The 22,330-nt window shown below is 33.3% G+C and overlaps 2 protein-coding genes and 1 long non-coding RNA gene across 9 annotated transcripts; 1 reads left to right on the top strand and 2 right to left on the bottom strand.

Moving 5' to 3' along the window:
• Positions 1-2,768: 2,768 nt before the first annotated feature.
• Positions 2,769-10,800, bottom strand: LOC111879967 (MDIS1-interacting receptor like kinase 2). 6 transcript variants are annotated; one of them, XM_042901020.2, is made up of 5 exons: positions 10,613-10,800; positions 9,694-9,802; positions 8,808-8,846; positions 3,385-8,704; positions 2,769-3,226 (listed from the first exon to the last, which is right to left on the bottom strand). In XM_042901020.2, exons 4-5 carry the CDS (start codon positions 6,158-6,160, stop codon positions 2,928-2,930), a joined length of 3,075 nt encoding a protein of 1,024 aa, XP_042756954.1. In that variant the 5' UTR covers positions 6,161-8,704; positions 8,808-8,846; positions 9,694-9,802; positions 10,613-10,800; the 3' UTR covers positions 2,769-2,927. The 6 variants fall into 6 exon arrangements, with proteins under 6 accessions (XP_042756954.1, XP_042756955.1, XP_052626261.1 ...); XM_042901021.2 differs by lacking the exon at positions 9,694-9,802; XM_052770301.1 differs by having other exon boundaries at positions 8,808-9,802.
• A 2,738-nt stretch (positions 10,801-13,538) lies between these two features.
• LOC122197303 (uncharacterized) lies at positions 13,539-16,245 on the bottom strand. 2 transcript variants are annotated; one of them, XR_006190374.1, is made up of 2 exons: positions 14,589-16,245; positions 13,539-13,828 (listed from the first exon to the last, which is right to left on the bottom strand). It is a non-coding gene; the product is annotated as an uncharacterized LOC122197303 (long non-coding RNA). The 2 variants fall into 2 exon arrangements; XR_006190375.1 differs by having other exon boundaries at positions 13,539-14,516.
• A 2,110-nt stretch (positions 16,246-18,355) lies between these two features.
• Positions 18,356-19,625, top strand: LOC111879981 (uncharacterized protein At2g29880-like). Its single transcript, XM_023876402.3, has 2 exons — positions 18,356-18,740; positions 18,828-19,625. The coding sequence occupies exons 1-2, from the start codon at positions 18,384-18,386 to the stop codon at positions 19,431-19,433; spliced, it is 963 nt and encodes a 320-aa protein (XP_023732170.3). The 5' UTR covers positions 18,356-18,383; the 3' UTR covers positions 19,434-19,625.
• The last annotated feature ends 2,705 nt before the right edge of the window (positions 19,626-22,330 follow it).

Raw genomic sequence — 22,330 nt, forward strand, 5'->3', positions numbered from 1 at the left:
CTTTCTTGGCCTTTCTGATTTTGAGTGTTACATTGTGCTTGAAGACTTACCCAAAGCTTGATAAAGCTCAAATATTTAGGCTCATGGGGACTCATATAGCTCAGATATTTATTCTCAACTTCCATGACCAGTTCAACACCTCCAAACCAAAATATGGATGGGATAAAGCCCTAAAACTTTCTAGAAAGAGATCTAACAAATGGAATGATCAAGGAGATAGCTTTTTACCTCCAGCTGAAAGCTAGCACCGAAAGAACACTGGATCCAAAGCTGCTTCTCGTTCCAAACCTTCTTTCTCTTCAACCCTCTTCTAAAAATGCACTTGAACACAAGATCTTTAGCCTTTCTCTCTCACACAATGACTACAACTCGTCTAGGGTTTCTCTCAGTGTGTCTAAATGGTCAGGGAGGCAAAAATGAGGGATTAAGGGCCTTTAAATATGGTGCAAGCCCTAAAATTTGGGTTTTCTCAATACAGATTCAACTCGTCGAGTCCAGCCCTTCGACTTGACGAGTAGGCTTTCATAACCTGCGTGGCCAGCTCAACCCTACACGACGATTCGGGACCAACCAACTCGTCGAGTAGGTCCTCCAAAGTGTATTATAACTCCTAAATTTCTCATCCAGGATTCGGGATGTTACAATATATATATATATATAGAGAGAGAGAGAGAGAGGTTCCGTTGAGATTAAAAATAAAATAGAGATCTTGAGATTCAACCTCAGCCATATATTTCACATCTGCCGCTCTAACCCTCCGGCGTACCAGCGCGACAGCCCTGTTATAATCATAAATGATTATATAGCGCCCCCCGTTCCTTTCTCCTCCACCACCATCCTTAGAAGTTGAGTGTGGTGCGTAAGCACGTTCTAATGTAAGCCATAGCTCACGAGAAGTGGTACCTTGAACATGATGGAAAGATTTTTTAGAGATGGTTGAGATGATTATCATGCATATATGTACATCATTTAGATCCAGAGTGCGTAATTAGGGTTGTCTCTTGTTATGATTTTTGGATGAGGAATAATGGTGGCAGCAGGTAGCAGACAGTGTTTTGTTGGAAAAAGAATTATGCCATACACGTAGCTAAAAATATTTTGTATGAGAAGGAAGGGATGAATTATGGTCTTCCACTAAGCAAGTGTAAAGGCAAACTTGTGAGAGTTATGAGTGTTTTATGTGCAGTGGTGAAGTCATCGAGAAGAGTCATGGGTAATTGTCGAAAGAGAGACAAACAACAACAATGAACAATGAACGTAGATAGTACCCTACATTTTTTTTGTAGGCCGATGGAAGCTATTATTATTGGTTGTAGTGGTAAACCCTAAAAAAATAAGGTAGGTGGCATTAGCAAACCATGGGCTCTGATACCATAAAGAGTCTTGGAGTCGTATAATTGTGAATTGTATTGTATTATATAACAGTTTACAATAGATCCGTACATAGAGAGAGATAAGTATTACACTTAAATACCCTCTAGTCTAAGATAATCACAATAGAGTCTAATAAAGCATTAACAAACTTATTTTGTGGAGACCGTTGAATCTATCAAAAATATTCTTCTTGAAGAATATGTTGAACTCAAGAACGTTTATGGGTGGTGCTTTGTGTGAGAAAAAGCTTGACATCAAGCTTGTAATCATACTTTCACGATTGTTATATGTATTTGTCAAACTTTGAAAAACGTTTATGAAAAAAATGTGGGTTTGTGGTTACCTACTACCACTTTATATGTAATAACTCTTTATCGAATAAAATGAATTTGAGTCGATACAATATGTATCTTCTAATTATGTTTTTATTTATTTGTAGTGCATTTTATGTTATTAATTTTCCATTATTTTTTTGTTGCTAACTTTACCTAAAAATACCAACAGGTCAGAACAATCGCTACTAGATTCTACTAGAATCCATGGGTAAATTAGCATAGAATGTCCACTGTGGCACATGATTTTTTATTGGTGAATCTCTAGAAGGATTAGCAATCTTTATTGACTTATTTACTATATTACCAAAGTTTATAAAAAGCTCATTATGACTTCAAGGCTTGTACTTGACGTCACGCTTTAATAAAAACGTTGGCACATGATTTTTTATTGGTGAATCTCTAGAAGGATTAGCAATCTTTATTGACTTATTTACTATATTACCAAAGTTTATAAAAAAGCTCATTATGAGCTTCAAGCCTTCAAGGCTTGTACTTGACGTCACGCTTTAATAAAAACGTCGTCACGCTTTAATAAAAACGTTGTGCTGCTTGTACAAGTTCGGTGTGATTCCAAGATTTGCACACGCAAATAGAACTTGAAATAAAACCATAGACACAAACTTGTAAGTCTTTAATGCATTCAAGCTTATAAACCTAGTTGAGTTTGGTATTTCTACCAATGTAGGACTCATTCTCACATTCATCTCTTTTGCTAACTTTATTCTCAAATACCTGTCTTTGAGTATCGATATCTTATTCACATGTATTCCATTTTGGACGTATAATTTATCGTTTCGAAGTTCTCATGAAGGAGAACACAAACCAACTTAGATTTAATTATATATACAACATACGCATATATTTATATATGTCCAAAGCTAGTAAAAATATAAATATTTATACTAAATTTTTCCAACTACATATATAATAGTAGAAAATAAATATAAAATTATCAGTTATATCTAAAGTTGTGTCCTTAAGTCACGTCTTACAAACGACGTGATTCGTCATGGCTCGTAAAATCTTAAGTTTGACATTGTCGTCAAGTCACGCCTAACATTATTTAGAACCGTGTATATTATTAGATAATGCTATAACAAAACCTATGAATAGTTGGTTCACGAGAAGGCATCTATTTTAGTACATGCATATTATTAGGATGCACCATAGGAAACTTTTGAAAAGTAAATCATTAAAAGGTACACCAGATATGGAATTTTAAAGCCATGCCTCCATGAGCAGATTTGAGACTTGGCGCATTGTTGGCCTTGCATGTGGGTTGGAGTTCAAACATGCTCTTGAAAGACTCAGAACTAATTTAACTTGTTTCTCAACTATTGATGATGGAGGCGTTATACGACGATCTCCCACATTTGCTGGCAATAGATAATCAACAGCCAATGTTGGTAAAGATGTTATGAGTTCTCCCGGATGCTTTCCCATCATCACTTCCAATGCAACAACTCCAAAGCTATACACATCACATTTCTCATTGGCCACCATCGTATACGCAAGCTCTAGATTGAAAAAGAAAATGAGATAAAAACTAAAGAAGTTGTATCAACACCACAACACTCTAACATAGATACAAATATATACATATACATAAATACGTTTATACATGTAAAGACGGGTATGTGTAGATGTAAAAAAGAAGAGCACAAACTTAAGTTACCTGGCGGGATATAACCATAGGTGCCTGCAATTGTGGTCCAGTTGGATGAGTCTAGCTTGAAAATCTTGGATGTGCCAACGTCTGAAATATGTGCCTCATAATCAGAATCGAGAAGGATGTTGGCAATGGAAATGCCTCTATGAATTATAGGAGGTGAACAATCGTGATGCATATAAGCCAAACCATTAGCTACACCCTTTACAATTTGGATCCTTTTCAACCAATCCAATTCTTTTGCCAAGATATCACTACTTAAGATTGATCCAACGCTTCCCTTTTCAAGGTATTCATAAATCAGAAATGAGTGACGGGCATGGGAGAAATATCCATAGAGTTTCACTATGTTTCGATGCCTTATATTTGTTAATGCTCGTACCTCATTAAGGAATCCCTTACGATCAACCTTACCAGATGATGAGTGAAGTTTCTTGATAGCTACTACATTGTTAGGTTGTAGCTTGGCTTTGTATACAATACCATATCCTCCTGTCCCAATACAATGTGCATCATCAAAGTCATTTGTAGCTTTCAAGACTTCATCATACACTACTCTTCCATCAGAACTTGATATTGAGAAGAAACCATCACCTTCTACGTCCGATGATTGCTGTGGAACAATTTTCTTTTGTCGTTGATAAGCTATGAGGCCACACATGAGTAAACCAAGTAAAAGTGCACCCAAAAGGGGAAGCACAATTATAAGGACGCGCTTATGATGAAAGGGATCTTTTTTCTTCATCATATTTTGACTTGCACAAAGCTTTAATCCAGTAACATTTCCACACAAACCTGGATTGCCTTGAAATACTTGTATCGATGCATTGACAAAGATTGCATAAGGGGGAACTGGACCTGTGAGCTCATTGTAAGACAAATCGATATCAATCCCACTAAGGAACTTTTCAAAAGCATCAGGAATAGAACCCGATAGTCTATTGTGAGAAAGATGAAATTTCTCCAAATTTTGCAAACTATGAACTTCAGATGGTATCTCTCCTATGAGCAAATTATGAGATAAATCAAGTGTTGTCAGTTGACTTAATTTACCTATCTCGGAAGGAATTTTTTCACTGAGCTTGTTATTACTAAGATTCAAGTAATACATGTGTGTCCAGACACCAATATTTCTTGGTATCGACCCATTCAATCTATTTGTGGACAGATCAAGAGCAATAAGATCACGCAGTGATCCGAGTTCATTGGGTATAATACCTGAAAGTTGGTTATCAGCCAAGGACAAATACAACATACTTTTCATCTTCCCAATCTCCTTAGGGATCTCCCCAACAATATGATTTGAAGTAAGATCAAGTCTGCGGAGTTGAGTTGAATTTCCAAACTCAGGTGGAATGCTACCACTGATGTTGTTGTATGCTATCCTTAAGGCTGTCAAATTCTTGCATTTACTCCAGTTTTCAGAAAGCTGCCCGTGAAATTTATTGTGACTGAGATCAAGGTAATCTAGGCTTGGATAGACCCCAAAGCTATTTGATATATCTCCGGTGAATTGATTGTTATAAAGGACAGCTCTAAATAGGCTACGACAATTCCTTAAGCCTCTTGGAATAGGACCGATGAGCTGATTATCACTTAGTGACAAAAATCTAAGGTTTCCCCCATGGCAGAAATCTTTGGGCAAATGACCAGACAATTGATTTGTATCCATTTCTAGCTCAACCAAATCTAGACTTCCCAATCCTTGTGGTATACTCCCAGATAATTTATTGTCACGGATGGAAAGATATTTTAGGCTGCTCAGGTTTTCTAGTGATGAAGGAATAGAGCCACTAAGATTATTTTCACTCACTGCAAGATTAGTGAGAGACTTCAAATTCCCAAGTTCGACAGGAATATGACCAGAGAGTTGATTTTGGTACAAATGAAGAAGATTCAAAGATGTCAATTTGCCCAAAGATGAGGGAATTGAGCCAGATAGATTGTTTGAGAAGAGGCTTAGGCCCTCAAGTGAAACCATGCTTCCGATTTCTTGTGGGATTGAACCATGTAGATGGTTTTGGAAAAGGTACAAGATAGTTAGCTTTTTCAGATTTCCTATTTCTTTTGGGATGGGACCATGAAGTGAATTATGAGTGATATAGACCTCCACAAGATTGACAAGTTGTCCAAACTCTTGAGGAATTGGACCCGAAAGCTTATTGTTATCGAGATAAAGATAAGCCAAGCTTTTCAAATTTCCCAATGATGGAGGTAATTCTCCTTCAAGAGAATTATCATACAATGCAAGCTCATAGAGAGAGGTTAATTGACCGAGCTCTTGTGGTAGTGAACCACTCAAGTTATTTTCATTCAGGTGGAGGGTTTCAAGGCTGGCTAACATCCCTATCCCAGGTGGGATTACCCCAGAAAATGTATTTGCTGAAAAGTCAAGATAGACAAGTTTGGACAGGAGCTGAATTTCTGGTGGGATCGGGCCAAAGAAGTTGTTTACACTGAGCTCAAATTTCGTAAGATTTTGTAACAAAGAGAATGGAAATTGGTGAAGTGTACCGTTTATTCCTGATGATGTGAGGTTCAGCGTTTGAATGCTCCCATCAGCATTGCAAATTATTCCCAACCAAGAAGAGCATGGAGCTGAAGTACTGGAATTCATAGGGAGCCATGAAGAAACCAAGGAGTTGTTTGGGATCTGAAGGCTTGCTTTCCATTTAAGAAGAGCATTTGCTTCCTCTATTGATGCAGAAGCAAAATTTTGTATAATGGAGAGTGGAATGATTAATAGAGCTACAGAAAAAAGTAGAAAGTTTGAAGTAGACATTATTTGCTTTCGTGTGTTATTATGAAAATTGTGGTTTGTGTGTTGTAATTTATACTTGAACTATCATTTTTTATTTTCTTTTTAGTTGCCTATTTTCAAAATGGAAAATTAGGATGTTTCATATTATTCCACAAGAGTAGACTTGAGAAGTCAATGCCATATTTTCCACAAAGGAGTGTATCACACTCTGAGAAATCAATGCCTTATTTTTCCACAAAAAATGTGTTACACTATTAGAAGTCAATGTCATGTTCTTTCAGAAGTCTAGTACACTGTGGCGTATTTTTCCATGCCAAAATTTTCCACAAAAAGTGTATTTACACTTACAAATGTATTCCTAGGACAATCTATGAGAAAACATTGTTAGTTACCAAATTAATGGTAAGGATTTAACAGTGCAATATAACTGTAATTGATTTCCTGTTAAATCTAAAAAGAGTTTCAATTTGAAATTGGTTTATGAAACAAATCCGTTTTAACCATTATTGTTTCAAATTAAAGAATAAAGACCATGTTAATTTCTAGATAACAGAATTTAATTTGGTAAATCGCAAACTTACAAAACAATTAAGAGATGATCATGAAAATGATCACATTCAATAAATAGCAATCACAATATGGCGACATTTTAACAAAAAAAAAACAAAAACAAAAAAACAAAAAAAAAACAAAAACAAAAATGGCCACCATTTTCACAAGAACAATATTTTCGGTCTACAAAGTAGTTTTGAACTCCATGTCTTCTCAACTTTCTCTTTGTTTTATACCCTTTTGGTATTCCATCTTTCTTTTTTTATGAGGTTACTAGGTTATAATATGTGGAATCTATGGTTGACAAAATAAAATAACATAAAAAATGTAATCATTAATCATAATTTTGCATACATTTACTTTTAAACATACCTAGGATATGGTTAGCGATCTTCCATTTATCCTCTAGATGGTAGTTCATTGGCAAACAATAGTCAGATTTTCCATTTATCCTGGTTTTTCTCTTACAACCTCCCAAACATTGTATTAAATATAAAATTTCTCAACTACAACCACATGATTAGAGTTCTATAAAAGTCAGATCTTCCTTACAGCCTAGTTTTCCCTTCCATTCATTGTATAACCGACTGGAATCACTCGTCTCCACATTCATCAATACAACATCCCATTGATTTTTTGGTATTAAATAATTAAGTAGATTAACATACCATGGTGTTATAAATCAAAGAAAATTAGCATATCTTCATTGCTTCTTTATATATTTATTAACAATTTTATACTTTCGACATTTGATACCCATAGCATACTTATATGATTTTAAATAAAAGTGATAAATGTAAGATAAAACAACACGCTTTCATTTATATGTGTACTATAGCATCCTACTTTCATTATGTCATATTACATCATTCTACTTTCATTTTTTTCCTTATTAATGCATTGTGTTATTAAAAATCAATTCAATCATAGCATTGTGCTTTCAATTCCTTTTTCTCCTTAGGACATTAAACTTTAAGAAATCAACAAATTTTTTTATTTGGATGGCATTACTATAATTGGGTAGATTATCTTAAGGCAAAATTTTGCAAAAATAAAAGTATGACGTAATGCAGACAAATTGACAATTACATTTGTTGCTTTTTTGCATTTACACCTACAATGTATAACGCTTACAAGTGTAGTATATAGAACACATACCATAAGGCCGGGACCCAAAAAATCAAGAAGCTCGTTCTCACCAGACAATTTGATATTGTTGGTGGCGACCAAGTTGCAGCCAAAGTCATTTGGCAGATAAATAAAAAATGAATCAAGTAGTATTGTTAATGATTGGATATAACATAAAAAAAAATCATAAACTTTATAATCAATACCATACACAAAAGTAGGACATGTTGCTACTGTTTCAATGCACTATTTTAAGTTCCATCATTTAAATTTAAAAGCGACAATAAAAGATAACAAGTTTAAAGTTTAACATAAAACACGAAATAACATATTGTGAAACATAATTTAAGGTGAACGCAAAATAAAACTTCTCGGTTAACTTTTCGGTTATTAGTTGAGCATTATAAAGTTCTTGAAGCTCCATCATTTGTTGTTTACAGAGTTAGAATATCACTATTGCTTAAAGTTATTCACCAGAAATCAGAAAACAATTGTGAATTATATGTCTAGATTATACCTTTCCCCTGGATTTATAATCAAGTTCCATATATTCTATTTTTTTCCAACCATTTCATGCATCAAAATCAAAGAAAACATAAAAGATCACACAAACTTCAATATTGATCGCTAATATCTAAGTGTTTTAACTTTATGGTTATTAAACCGGTGAATAAATATCTGATCAACTTAAAATCAGTTTTTTAATAAAAGCAACAAAAAACTAACCAAAAAATGCATTGACAATGATCATATTCAACTTCGTTTATTATAAAGAAAAAAAAAACCGAGAAATACCTGATGAGAAAAACATGAGAAATGTGGAAAGAGAGTGATGTTGAAGAAAAGTATCAAAGAACCTCTCGTATAAATTTGAAGTCCTTGAATCTTTGCCAAAGAAAAAAAGGAGCATACAATATTCAGTTCAAATATTACATCTAAGGGTGGAAAAAAAGACCACAATAATGAAATTGGGAAAAGAAGAAACCACCTGTATGTTCAATTACTTCTCCAAATCAATATCAAAACCCTAAATAAAAAGAAAGAAGTGAGATTTGGGGAGCCGAGAATTAGGGATTTCAAAATCGAGTCTCATGAAAAGAAGTAGATACATCGAATTGACAAAGTTGTTACCTATAATATTCAGATGCAATTGATAGTAATCCCAAAATATTAAGAATTTGTTACCTGGGATAGATTGATAGTATTTGGAAGCAGGAATAAAATCTTAAAACTAATTTGCTGATTAATAGGAGACACTTGACCCTCTTTTGGGCCACATACCCAATTACTCATTGATTTGTGTTTTTTCCTATAGTCCATGATCACTATTATAGCATGAAAGAGCATAAATTTGTACTCTCACTTTTCAAGATTATATCAACCAGGATATATGCAACCTCAATAGCATAAGACAACTAAAGTGCAGACATTTGAAGAAAGAGGTCAAAATATTTAAGCTTTCATGCTTTCTTTTTACTAGTTTCTGGTTATGGTTCTCAATTTAAATTTTAAAGCATGGTTAAAAATTCAAACTGATTCGTACATTCTTGTTAGGAGATGGATGTATATGGCCCTGTCCAATACCATGCTCTTATGTTAGTGTTAAGATTCTTCCACATGTAACTGATATAATTTATGTATTTAACTAGAAGCCATTCAAATGAATACATATTATTACCAGGATGCATCATAGAGAACTTGAGAAAAGTCAAGAACATTGAAAGTAAATTTTATCAGTAAACCAGAGATGTCAATTCAAACCCAATCCATAGAGTTTATCAGATTTAGAAGCTTCCTTTTTTCAAAGGTATCTGTAAATAAAAAAACTAGTGTTTAACTATGTTTCAATGCCTAGAGTCTGTTAACACTTGTACCTCATTAACAGAACCCTTAAGATCAAAAATCTCACATGATGGGTGAAGTTTCTTGACAGCTACTGTATTGTTACTGTGTAGTGTGGCTTTGTACACATTACAATATCCTCTAGTCCAAACACATTAAGCATCACCAAAATCATTTATTGCATTCACGATTGCATCATAAACTAACCTTCCATCTAAACTTGTTATGGAGAAGTAATAAGTCACTTGTTTCGGTGGAGATGTTTTTTTGTTTTTTAAAATACCCCATAAGAGAGAGCATAATTACAAATAGGTCATTAATCTTCTTCAATTTGATTTGCACAAAGTTTTAGTCATGTAACACAAGGGAACCGAACATGTGAACTCATTGTCAGGCAGTTTGATATTAATCATACTAGAAAAACTAGTAAAAGCATTAGGAATAAAACCAATAAGCCTTGATCTTTCTTCAAATCGTTTGGTTGGGGATATCCGAAGGAGTTTGGTAAGATTAAAAGAATGTTGTATTTATAACCAACTTTCAGGTACAATGAACTTGGATCACTGCATTTTTTTCCTCTGTCCACATAAATTGAAAGATGCACATATCTATGACTTGAATCGCAGTAATACAAGCTCCTTGAAAAAATCCAATCTGAGATTGGTAAACTAGGCTAACTTATGAAACTTGATTTGCGAACGTTGGATCTGTGTAGATGATTTGGTATTAACCTTAATGCTTTTACAAGTTTGCCTAGTGGGTTAATATCGACCTGTCTTAAAATGACTTCACTTCATACAAGGTAATCCAGGTTTGCGCAAGTGATTCATGACTATAACTTTGTGCAAATCATATTACCAAGAAAGGCGATGATTATTCTCCATAACAAGTTTTGATGGAAGAATAGTCTATGGAAATCTTGAAAGCAATGAATAATTTCGAAAAACTTACTGTATTGGGACCGGAGGATATGGTTTGCAACCACAGATGTACTGATGTTGTAAAGGAACGAAGAAGATAAACCAGGGGTGAACCTTAATCGCAGATGAACCCTAATCGCAAAACTCAGGGGAAGATGAACCCTAATCGCCGACACAAATCTTATATAAAAAAATCTTCCCCACCCACCCTTCGCTTTGCCCTATCTGTTCACGGTGTGCGGATACGAGAGACGCTTTTGGGTATTTTCACAAAACTATATAATTGGTCCTTGTAGTTTCTAAAAAGTCTTACTTTCAGAACAAAATTGAAAAACACTACCCTTCCAGTCCTTGTGGTTTTTAAACGTGGCGTAATTCGTTCTTTTAGAAACACCCTAAATTATTTCATTATTAAAAGACATTTTTACCCCGTTTTGTCTCTTTCCAACTTTATCATTTTACCGTCAAACGAAATTAGTGAAAACTAAAAAGTTACTCTCTCAACTTTTCAGGGAAATTTACCCGTGTCGAAAATTATCTTACATAAACAGAAATTTGATATATAGATAATAGTAGATAATAAAAAGTGTAAGTTGTTAACGATAATATTACGTAACAACAGAAAATATAATAGTTGGTGACAAAAAATGTAAATGAGTGCATAGATAGTAGTGGAGGTGCGTCAACGATCTTTAATGTGTTTTGAGGAGTGTTGTTCAGAAAGACAAATAGAAACAAAAGATAGAAGGATATTCATTTTTTCAATTAGTATATATAATAATATAAACTATAGGACCTTTTCTATTTTAAAAAGAAAAAAAAGAACCCTAAAACTCAATACTAATAAGGATGGCAAAAATCCCCATACCCAATGGAAACCCGAAACCCGCACCCGTTTTAACTGGGGAATCCCCAGGTTGACCGGGGATGGGGAATACCCGAATAAAAAAAGTGGGGATGGGGATGGGGATACCCTTAATCCCCGACCCTGGACCCGCCCCCGACATATATTAATATATAAAAATAATACAAAACATATATTTATAGTATAGTTTATAATACATAAAATTTAATCTAAGTAACCTAACTCGTTAGTAATTACTTTGTTGAAATTATACTTTTTGCTTTTTCTTTTATCTAATTTAAACTCGTGTATATATTTTTTTTCTCTTTGGTTGATCTATTTTACCTTAAATATCAATCTGATAATTTTTTTTACTTGATTTTGATGTATGTATTTAAATTTGGTAGAAAATTTATTTATATTTTTTCTACAATTTATGGGTACTTATATATTTTATAAAATCTTTAAACTTATGCTGGTAAAATTGAAATATAGAGTTTTTTCTTACGTAAAAGTTTGCATGTTAAAAGAGAAAAAAAATCTCTGTTTCCCCGTTGGGGATGGGGGTTTATTTATATTCCCCGATGGAGATGGGGATGGGGATTGGAATGAGGATTCGGGGATGGGGATGGGGATTGGGGTCCCCTGTGTTCCCCGGCCCCGTTGCCATCTCTAAATACTAACATGATATCTACTTCTCAATTACCTCCAAGCTACCTACGAAACCCATCCTTCACTGCTCACTCCAACTCTGGCAATCATATACTTTAATAAATTGAAACACAAAGGCACATAGATCGAAGCAAAATTGATTCCAAAATCCAACAAACCTAGATCTCAAGAGAAAAAATGATTCTTACTTGTTATTAGGATTGTATGTATCCATGGACAACCAAAATCTGATTAAAATCACATCTTAAAAACAAAAACAAACTCATCGAATTATCGTTTGCATTCATGAATATAACCAAAATCCACCAAATCTAGATCTCAAGAACAAAAACAAACCCAGATGTCAAGAACAACCCCCATTGATCACTCAGTTTGTTCAATGTTTCAAGATGGCGAAGACAACCCCATTGAGGATTCAAAACGACAAAAGAATATTCAATGAGGAAATTGATTACCAAGTAGGTTTCAAGGTTTCTAAATACATTTTTTGGTTTCTTATTGTTTTGATGCAAATAGCCAATACTTGATGAAAATTCAAACAAGAAATTAAGTTTGTCATCAAGGGTTCTTATACTTTTGTATTGGATGAAGTCAATTGGAAATGGGGGGTCGATGTGATGTACTGGTCAACAAGAAGGATATAAGTATGTCGGCAGTGGGGTTGTAAATAGCATTTGGCAGTGTGGAAGGTTGTGGGAGGGTAAACAACGGGTGCCAGAGAAAATTAAGGAGTTAGGGCTCTGACTTGATTTTTTTTTATTTGCTTAATCGTCCATGTAGTTTATATTCTTACCGATTTAGTTTATGAGCAACATAATAAAGTTGGAAAAAGACAAAATGGGGGTAAAAATGTCATTCTATACTAACTTAAAAGGTTAGTTATTAACGATGTTAGACACAAGGACTACATTTGCAACAATCAAAAACCGCAAGGGCCAACTATGTTTGGTTTTCCAACATTGTCCTAAAAGTGGACTGTTTAGAAAACATTGGGAATGCCATTTTGTAAAAAAAATGTTGTAAAACTATAAAAATAATTCATAATTCATGTGGTATTTTTTTATAAAAAGATATTTCTTACCTAAATAACCCATGATGAGTTTTGCTATGATTTTCATCACTTCTCAATATAACATAACTATTTTACGCTTTTTATATATACACACACAGTAGCTTTTTATATATACACACACAGTAGGTAAGTTATGAGGCCTGTGGAGGGTCAATTGGGCATTTCTTTCACTATTTTGTGAATGTTTGAAGAAATTTAAATATATGGTCATTATGGGTAAGGAGATCTTAGTGTGTTATTATTAGTAGTAAAGAACCAAGTATGTTGCTATTACTAGTATGGAATAAAAGTGCATTGCTATTATTTGTAAGCAAATGAAATTACATTGCTATTAAAGGTTAAAAAAAAAAAAAAAAAAAAAAAAAAAAAAAACTAAAAAAAAAATTAAATAAAAAAAACTAAAAGTACACTGTTATTATTTGTAATTCATGATTTCTAATAGCTCTATAATGAAATTCAATGTACCTAGACCAGTTGTCTACGTAATTAACATTGACAAGCCTGGAGAATTTTCTGATGAATAACAAACAGTGGTGAGTGGGAAAATTATGGCAAAGAAAGACACCATGACTTCCATGTTTCATTCAAAGTCACCCAAAACCAAATGAGGGCAGATTAGTCTTGAAAAAGGTTCTTCAAATGCAACAACCTTTCAAGTCCTGCAAAAGATATAAAGTTACAACATAGGCATCAAATTCCCTGCTATAAATGGGTAGATTGTTTCAAGCATATAATTTCCTAAAAAGATAACAATTAAAAGTATGATGCTATAGTTGGGTTAAATTTTCTAGGTAAAATGCCGTACTAAGAAAACAATTGAAAGTACAATGTTATAATTCAGTAAATTTTTCGAAGTAAAATGCCATACCAAGAAAAAAAATTGAAAGTAAATTACATATTCAGTCGCTAAGTAATAGCTGATTATTGCAATCTTGGTGCCAAAATGTTTTCTCCTGCAACTTTGGTCCTTATTTGAAGTTCTTATAACGTTTTTGACCCATATCCAAGTAAAATTCCTATTTTTGGTCCTATGTATATCGATTTTTGCACTTTTGGTCCCAAAAATGTAGTTATTACATTTGGAAGAAAGACTAAAAACGTTACAAAAACCTCGAAATAAGGACCAAATTGCAAGAGGAAACTTTTTGGGGACAAAACTGAACAAATCAGATGTACTCAGGGGCCAAAGATGTAATTTACTCTATACATAAATAAATACTAATGATAAAACGAAAAAACAGATATGAGCTCCAATGTTATCAATCCAAGCCTTGCGCACGAGGCGGGATTATTAACAATTAGAGCATGCACTTGAGGTTGGCTTTGTGGGGTCACAGCAGGGTGTTTCTGAAATATATAAAATAGAAAAAGAGTAACTCACAAATTTTAAAATAAAAACGTCATTTAAAATATTCGTACCAGAGTGTAACTTTTTGCACATTTAGAATCTTGGTCCCACTAAGGTTGTCTCGAGACACATCAATATGTTGGGCAGTTTGGGCAACCCAAAATCAGAAATATGTGCCTCATAATCATAATCAAGAAGGTGCTCAACCATGATGCATATAAAGCCAAATCATTAGCAACAGCCTTTATAAAATTGAAACTTGTCAACCAATTCAATTCTTTAGCTAATATAAAAGGTACTTAAGATTGATCCAAGGCTTTCTTTTTACATGTATTCGTAAATTAAATATGAGTTATAGGCATCGGAGCAATATCCATAGAGTTTAGCTATGTTTTGATACCTCATGTTTGTTTATGATTCTACCTCATTAAGGAAACCTTTATCGATCAACATTCTCGGATGATGAGTGGAACTTCTTGACAGCTACTACATTGTTGGTTTGTAGTGTGGCTTTGTACACATTACCATAAACAACACGAAAATCATTCGTTGCCTTCATGATATCATCATAGACTACTCTTCCATCAATCAAATTGTCATAGAGAAATAATCATCATCTATTTCATCCAATGGTTCCTATCTTTCGTTGTTGATAAGTAATGAGGTCATATGTTAATAAACCAGATAAAATCACCCCGATAAGTGGGTGCATAATTACAAAGAAGAGCCTATGATGAACGGGATCACTTTTTATCTTCACAATTTGATCTGCACAAAGTTTTAACCTTATAAAATTTTCACACAAACCTGGTTGCCTTGTATAGATGCATACACAATGTTAGCACAAGGGAGAACCAATGACCTTATTAGGTAACTGTAATCGGTCAATCCCACTAGGAAACGATTTTGCAAACTTTGAACTTATACCATCTCATGTGAGCAAACTCTGAGATAACTAAGATTTCCAAGTTAACCTAATCGTTAGAGTTATAAAGTCAAGTCAACTACAGAGTTTTTGGATGCGTCCATAAAAGTAATCCAGGTTTTGTATGGAAATGTTACAGTGCAAACCAAATTATGACAAGAAAAATGATATATTTCATCATAAGCTCATCCTTGTAATTGTGCAATCTACTATCGGGCAGTTTTACTTGGTTTATTCACGTATGGCCCCATTGCTTACAGGGTGAATCCTAATCGGAGGAATCCAAGGAGAGATGAACCCTAAGCGCAGAGATTTGGAAGAGGAGTCGTTGCCGGAAGAAGATCGTCGTACGGTAAGAGGGGTAATTGGAAGGAGGTCGTCGACGGATCGTTGCGATGAAAGCAGAAAGCACCATCGTCTCTTTTGTGTGAACGAAAGAGAGGGGAAAATATTGGAAAAGGATAGGGTTTGGTGTGCGAGAGCATCGTCCTACTAAGGTATCCGGTATCCTTACGACATATAGACGCTTGAAAACAATTTCGTAGCCCTTTCACAACCAATCAACTATACTTTGGGACGGTGTTTACCAGTTCTCAACGTGCACTAGTGAACAACCAATAAAGAAGAGAGAGGGGGAGAAAAAAAAGAGAGAGATAGACACAATGCCTTTAGTGATCTTCCGTGGTAGCCACCACTTCACAAGACACCCACTATACATTAGGGTGGTGTTCACTAACACCCCGCTTTTGAGTATCACTTAACGAAAGAAGAGAACGGAAGTGAGAGGATTTGGAAGGAAAGAAGAGAACGGAAGTGAGAGGATTTGGAAGTGAAAGAAGAGAACGGAAGTGAGAGGATTTGGAAGTAACGAAAGAAGAGAACGGAAGTGAGAGGATTTGGAAGGAAAGAAGAGAAGTTTGGGTGCTCCTTAGATTTTTTTTTTTTTTGAAGAGAACAGATTTGTGAGGATTTGTACCGTTCCAAACTTTCCTCCCAAAATGGGCGGAATTAAAGAGAAAGAAAACGCCTGGAAGATAAAAGGTTACATTATGACGAAAATACCCTTTAGCCTAGATATGTTCCCTGATTCTACCTGATTGATCAGCTTTTGCCTCGTCTTCTTCTCTGTTACAAACATAGGTACCCAATTTCTTCTTATTTTGTTCTTTTTTTTCTGTCTTCTATTCTACCTGTGTTTCAAAGAGACTGTCATCTTATCTAATGTATATTCCTAAATGATGACATAATTTTAAGCAGTCAGGGTTTAGTAATTTGAATTTCAAAAAGGTTCAGGTAAAACTGAGCTAATTTACTTTAGACAGTGTCATAGTGCAATTTGGTATATTTTACTTGTTTTCTACTCGATGTGCAATTTGGTATATTTTACAATAATGATACATTGTTTTGATTGTTAATGTCCCAACTTTAAAGATGATGTAAAATTCTAGATTTCAAAGGTTGATATTCAACATTGATCATTATAATGGGTACATAGAATGACAGAATAGAAGTGGGTAATCAGATTTGTTATATCAATGTCACATTTAGAAATAGCAAGTTATCAACGGTTGTCACAAGTTTTATATCCATAATCAGGAAAAAAGTGGTCCCATATTCTTATAGATCTTATTATCCTTGTGAATTGTTTGGTATTTGTAGTTGTCACAAGTTTTATATCCATAATCATTCATTACTACATGTAGCCTATAAGTATGAATATTTTTAAAGCATTAAGTTTGTATCAATAGGGTCTTAATAAATATTCTCACTTTAGAAAAAAGTTTGTATCAGTGGGGTCTTAATAAATATTCTCTAATTGAAGCTAATTACATGTTATTTTTATCAGAATGGCTGTTTTGCCCTTGGATTACATGTTATTCTTAACAACGAGTAGGTGCTTCCATAGAGTATTATGATCGATTATAGCAATAGAAGGTCTTTATATTCAGCAACCTACAGGGGATGTTGTCCCGAGAGAAATTCAAGAAAGTAGGAGATTTTATCCTTTTTTCAAGGATTGTATAGGGGCAATAGATGGAACACATGTTCGTGTCCATGTGCCTAATAGAGATGCCCCTAGATACCGTGGTCGTAAGGGATACCCGACAATAAATGTATTAGTTGCTTGTACATTTGATTTGAAGTTTACGTATGTGTTAACGGGTTGGGAGGGTACTGCATCAGACTCGAGAATAATAAAGAACGCATTTACTAGAAATGATAAACTACTAATTCCATCAGGTAATTTATTAAACCAATGTAATTTCAATATCTAATATTTTTCAATAATATTGATTAAGCTCTTTATAGGTAAATATTGTTTAGTAGATGGGGGTTTGCCTCATACGAATAAACTAATGGCGTCATATAGAGGTGTTAGATATCATTTAAAAGAGTACTCCATGCGTGGTCCACTAAATTCTAAAGAGTTGTTTAATCTTCGTCATGCTTCCTTACGTAACACCATTGAGCGAGCTTTTGGTGTCCTTAAAAGAAGGTTTCCTATCATTCGAAGTACAACATAACCATTTTACTCTTATGAAACACAATCTGCCATATTTTTGGCATGTTGTATTCTACACAACTTTTTATTAGATGAAGACCGCGACATAAATCAAAAAGATGAGGTGATGTAGAAGATCTTAAATGGACCACAAGAGCAAGATCGTCGTAATTCAACAGAAACAGATGAGGGTAATAGAATGGCAGAGCAACTAAGGAATTCAATTGCAAATGAAATGTGGGCAAATTATTTGACACATTCAAACAATTAAATTAATATGTAAAACTAGTTTCATTTTGATACATTTTGTTTTTAATTTCACATTGTATTGATGATTGGTTTTTGAGATTAATTATGTTATTTACCCTTCATATTTTTGATTAGTATTATGCTTCATATTGTGGTATAACAATCTACCATTCTTTAATTTTTATTCCTATGTGCAAAGTCATCATGATCAAACAGGAAGCTAGTGGTAGTGAAAAGGAACAAGTTAAATGGTCAGATAAAATGGATTATGCGTACATCCAAGCAATGATTAAACAACAAGAGACGGGCAATAGGGTGAATGGTAGTTTCACACCAACTGCATATGCTCAAATGGTTGAGGAGTTGAGCACAAAGCATCAAATGGATATTACCAAAAGTCATTTGAAGAATCGCTACAAAACCTTAAAAAAACATTTTTCGCAATGGTACGATCTGTTTAGGGGAATTTCATTGAGCGGGTTCTCTTGGAATTCGTCTACTCAACTAATAGAAGCGGAGGAAGAAGTATGGGATAATTTAATAAAAGTAAGTGTTCCTTTTATGTCTATGTTATTTTTTTTAATATTTTATGTTATCGTTTGCAATATTAACTATTTTTGTGTTGTTAAACAGTCAAAACCTGAGGCTGCGTCGTTAAGGACAAAAAAGATTGCATACTTCGATGAGATGTTGGTATTATTTGCAAGGGATAGGGCATCTGGTGCACATGCTGAAACAACGAAAGAAAGAAATGCCCGATTAAATAAAAATGAAAATATTCAAGTTGAAACAATTAAAGAAGTTGATGACATGTTAGCTAACAATGAAATTCATTTGGAGAACGAATATGTTGATCTTGATGATGACATTCAGGATGTTATTCCACCTCCTTTTTCACAAGAACGGTCTTCAGGTGCAAAGAAGTGTAAGAGTAAAAAGAGAAAATTTGAAGACGACGAAGAAGAAGAAGATATTAACTCAAAGATAATGAAATCGGTTGATAATGTGGCTAGTGTTATCAGGGAGGGTAATATAATTTTTGATAGAGCTTATCCTCGGGAATATACAGGGGAAGAAATTTATAGAGAATTGGAGTTGGTGGGTTTGGAACCCCATGAATTACCGAGGGCTCTAAATTTTTTGGCAACAAATCAAGCAAAAGATAGTAGGACATTGTTCAGTTGTCCCCTTCAGATACGGATGGGTGTCCTCAAAGATATGATGGGTGCACGTGATTGAATAACCTTGGGTGATTGTTACTGGATTGATCTAATGTGTTTATGATTTTTTTTTTTGAGTTGTTTGTGGTTTTCGTTTTGCATCTTGAAAACAATTGAATAACATGCGGTTTTCCTTTTTACAATTTACTTTATATTAAAATAAAATTGTTTTGTTAATGTTTTAAGTAGAGGGGAGGAAGGGAGAGTTGGTTTTTTTTGGGGGGTGGGGGTAGTGGGTACGGTAGAATGAATGTGGGGATGTAAAGACTTAATATTTACTCAAAAACATAAAAGGGTATAATTGTCTTTTTTTACTTTCTTTTCTTTCCTTTAATGAACTCGGGAGCACCTAAAATGAATACTTTCTTTTCCTTTCTTTCGAACTCGGGAGCATTGAATAGTTTATTATTTTCGTTCCCTTTCTTTTCTTTTCTCTCCTTGTTCTTCCTTTCTTTTCTTTTCTTTCATTTAATGAACTCGGGAGCAGGGTGTAATGGAAAACCCTTCCACATAGGATCCATGTATGATAACTACGCGTGAGAATGTTTCCATACCGTCTGGCCTAATTTTCTGTTACTATTATTATTATTATCGGCTTGATGAAAGAACTATATTTTATTTTTTTTCGTAATAACTATTTAATTTTAGTTTATATTAAAAAATATATATTTACAAAAAAAAAAATCGGGTCATTATGAGGTGTAAATGTCAATTTTGCCCATAACTTTTATTTTTTTTTCTATTAAAAAACATTCATATTTTCTAAAAAATTATATTTGAATGCATTTGTATTTTCTTAAACTAGGTCATGTTTTATCAGAAAAATTAATATATCAAAATTTATAATTTTTTGTTCACTATAAACAAACATCTATATCGATATATGTTGATATCAAACAATAAAGTTCAATTTCTTTTAGCTATAATCGAATACAATTAATCCCAAATTCTTATGTGAGATATAGAGTATAAAAAATTGGTAGTAGAGTAACTACGATCCGAAAATGACAACAACACGCTCAACATCCAATCGTGTGGATTAATGACATGTAGTAAATCGAGTAGAAGAAACAACAACACATATCAGATCTATGCAATTAGAGATCGGCTCAATGAAAGGGAAATTTCAATCACAAATGGAAGTTATGTGGTTATTGGAAGCGATCGTCATACTGTAGGAGGTACGCTTAAATTTAATCAATTTTTTTGAAGGAACATATCCTTAATGATGCTTCTTACAGAAGTTATGACTTTAGAGGGGAGGTCATGATCGGTTCAACTTTTGGAAATAGAAAGTTATCACTGGATTGAATTCATTCGTTGATGATTGATTCAATTGTTAGTAAAGAAATACAAAAATTTGGAATTTCATTCTTGTTTGGTGTTCGGGAATTGGGAGATATTGGGAGATAGAGGAGGAAGATGATAGAAGATGTAACAACAATCAAGATTCAAAGAGTTTTATTTAATCAGGAAAAAATGATAACATTGTTCAAACTAAGAACAAATAGATAATATTGATGATGCAAATAAGATATAATGATAATTGGGCGAAGTCAAATAGTGGTACCCAAACGACCTCTTACAGCACACTACTCTGCTACCATCTAACCTCCATGAATTGCATATCCATAAGTAACCAGATGTGAGATAGACACCCGAATAGATGATCCTACTCTAGATCTACAACCAAACAAGGAACATGAAACAAAGCCTATATCAATAGTTCTCAGGCTATCCTACATGATTATATACAACCCCTAGGGCACTCCAATAGACGATAACCAGCCTACTGGAACTCTAACCAACATATCACTACTTTTGCATCCTATCGTACCAGGATATATATATATATATATATATATATATATATATATATATATATATATATATGATTTAACACTCAAAAGTTTTATAACTTATATTATGTTTAATTAGCATTTAGTGAAAAGTTTATTATAAAAATGCCGATCTTTTGTGTCTTTTGTGTTAATACAAAATCTTACATGTAAGAAGGATTTGAAGATATTGTGATTCAAAAGTTTTCATATAGTTGAAGCATTCACGATCCAAATATGATGATTTGAATAAATGGGTTATGTCGCATCGATGGTAATTGTAATATGATTTTTTCTTTCAACCAAAACAAATCAAGCTTTTCTATTCTTTCTTTATATTCAGTTTCTCATTTAATATTTATATGTGATTTGTGTGTATTACTTAATCTTGAATGTGACTCTCCAAACATCAATGTTTTGCTTGGAATATCTTTCTACTTCTTTTTTTTCAAGAAAAATATTTTGATTGCAGGTTAGTGAAGAATTGTCATCAAGTTTCTATGGTTGAATGATGTTAAATGAAGAAAGAAGATTCATAAAATGGATATAGGTTTTTTTGTTTGAGCAAAGTTGATGAATGTTAGTTTTTTCTTTTGATTTAAATGTATGTTTATGTAACATATTTGTTTATATATTCAACCACCCAATGCTCTTATTTATTTGATTGAAGTTTTTCTATTTTGATTATGTTTATTTTCTATTATTTTTTTTGTTGTGTTATCCTACACAACATATTTAAAAGATAACATAATTTTGAACATTTGATATGTAATTATGATAGACCTATCATTATATGTTCTTCATATGAAACTAATTTATCCATATTACTACGACAAGAATTACATATGACATTTACGAATATATATATATATATATATATATATATATATATATATATATATTATATGTGCATGATTTGTTTAACATGTATATGTACCTATGTATGTTATAAATTTATAATTAAATATCTTTATGTTTAATAATTGAATGGATTAAAATGATGCATCAAAACCAATTATTTAGAAGAATATAATAATAATAATAATAATAATAATAATAATAATAATAATAATAATAA

This window comes from Lactuca sativa, chromosome 4 (genome assembly GCF_002870075.4).
Source record: "Lactuca sativa cultivar Salinas chromosome 4, Lsat_Salinas_v11, whole genome shotgun sequence".
Taxonomy (NCBI): domain Eukaryota; kingdom Viridiplantae; phylum Streptophyta; class Magnoliopsida; order Asterales; family Asteraceae; genus Lactuca; species Lactuca sativa.

Excerpts from the sequence above, each read along its gene's own strand:
- LOC111879967 (XM_042901021.2), bottom strand. The coding sequence starts at position 6,160 with ATGTCTACTTCAAACTTTCTACTTTTTTCTGTAGCTCTATTAATCATT. Across the intron at positions 3,227-3,384 it reads CTATGGTTATATCCCGCCAG|AGCTTGCGTATACGATGGTG; the intron begins GTAACTTAAGTT and ends TTTTCAATCTAG.
- LOC111879981 (XM_023876402.3), top strand. The coding sequence starts at position 18,384 with ATGTGCAAAGTCATCATGATCAAACAGGAAGCTAGTGGTAGTGAAAAG. Across the intron at positions 18,741-18,827 it reads TATGGGATAATTTAATAAAA|TCAAAACCTGAGGCTGCGTC; the intron begins GTAAGTGTTCCT and ends GTTGTTAAACAG.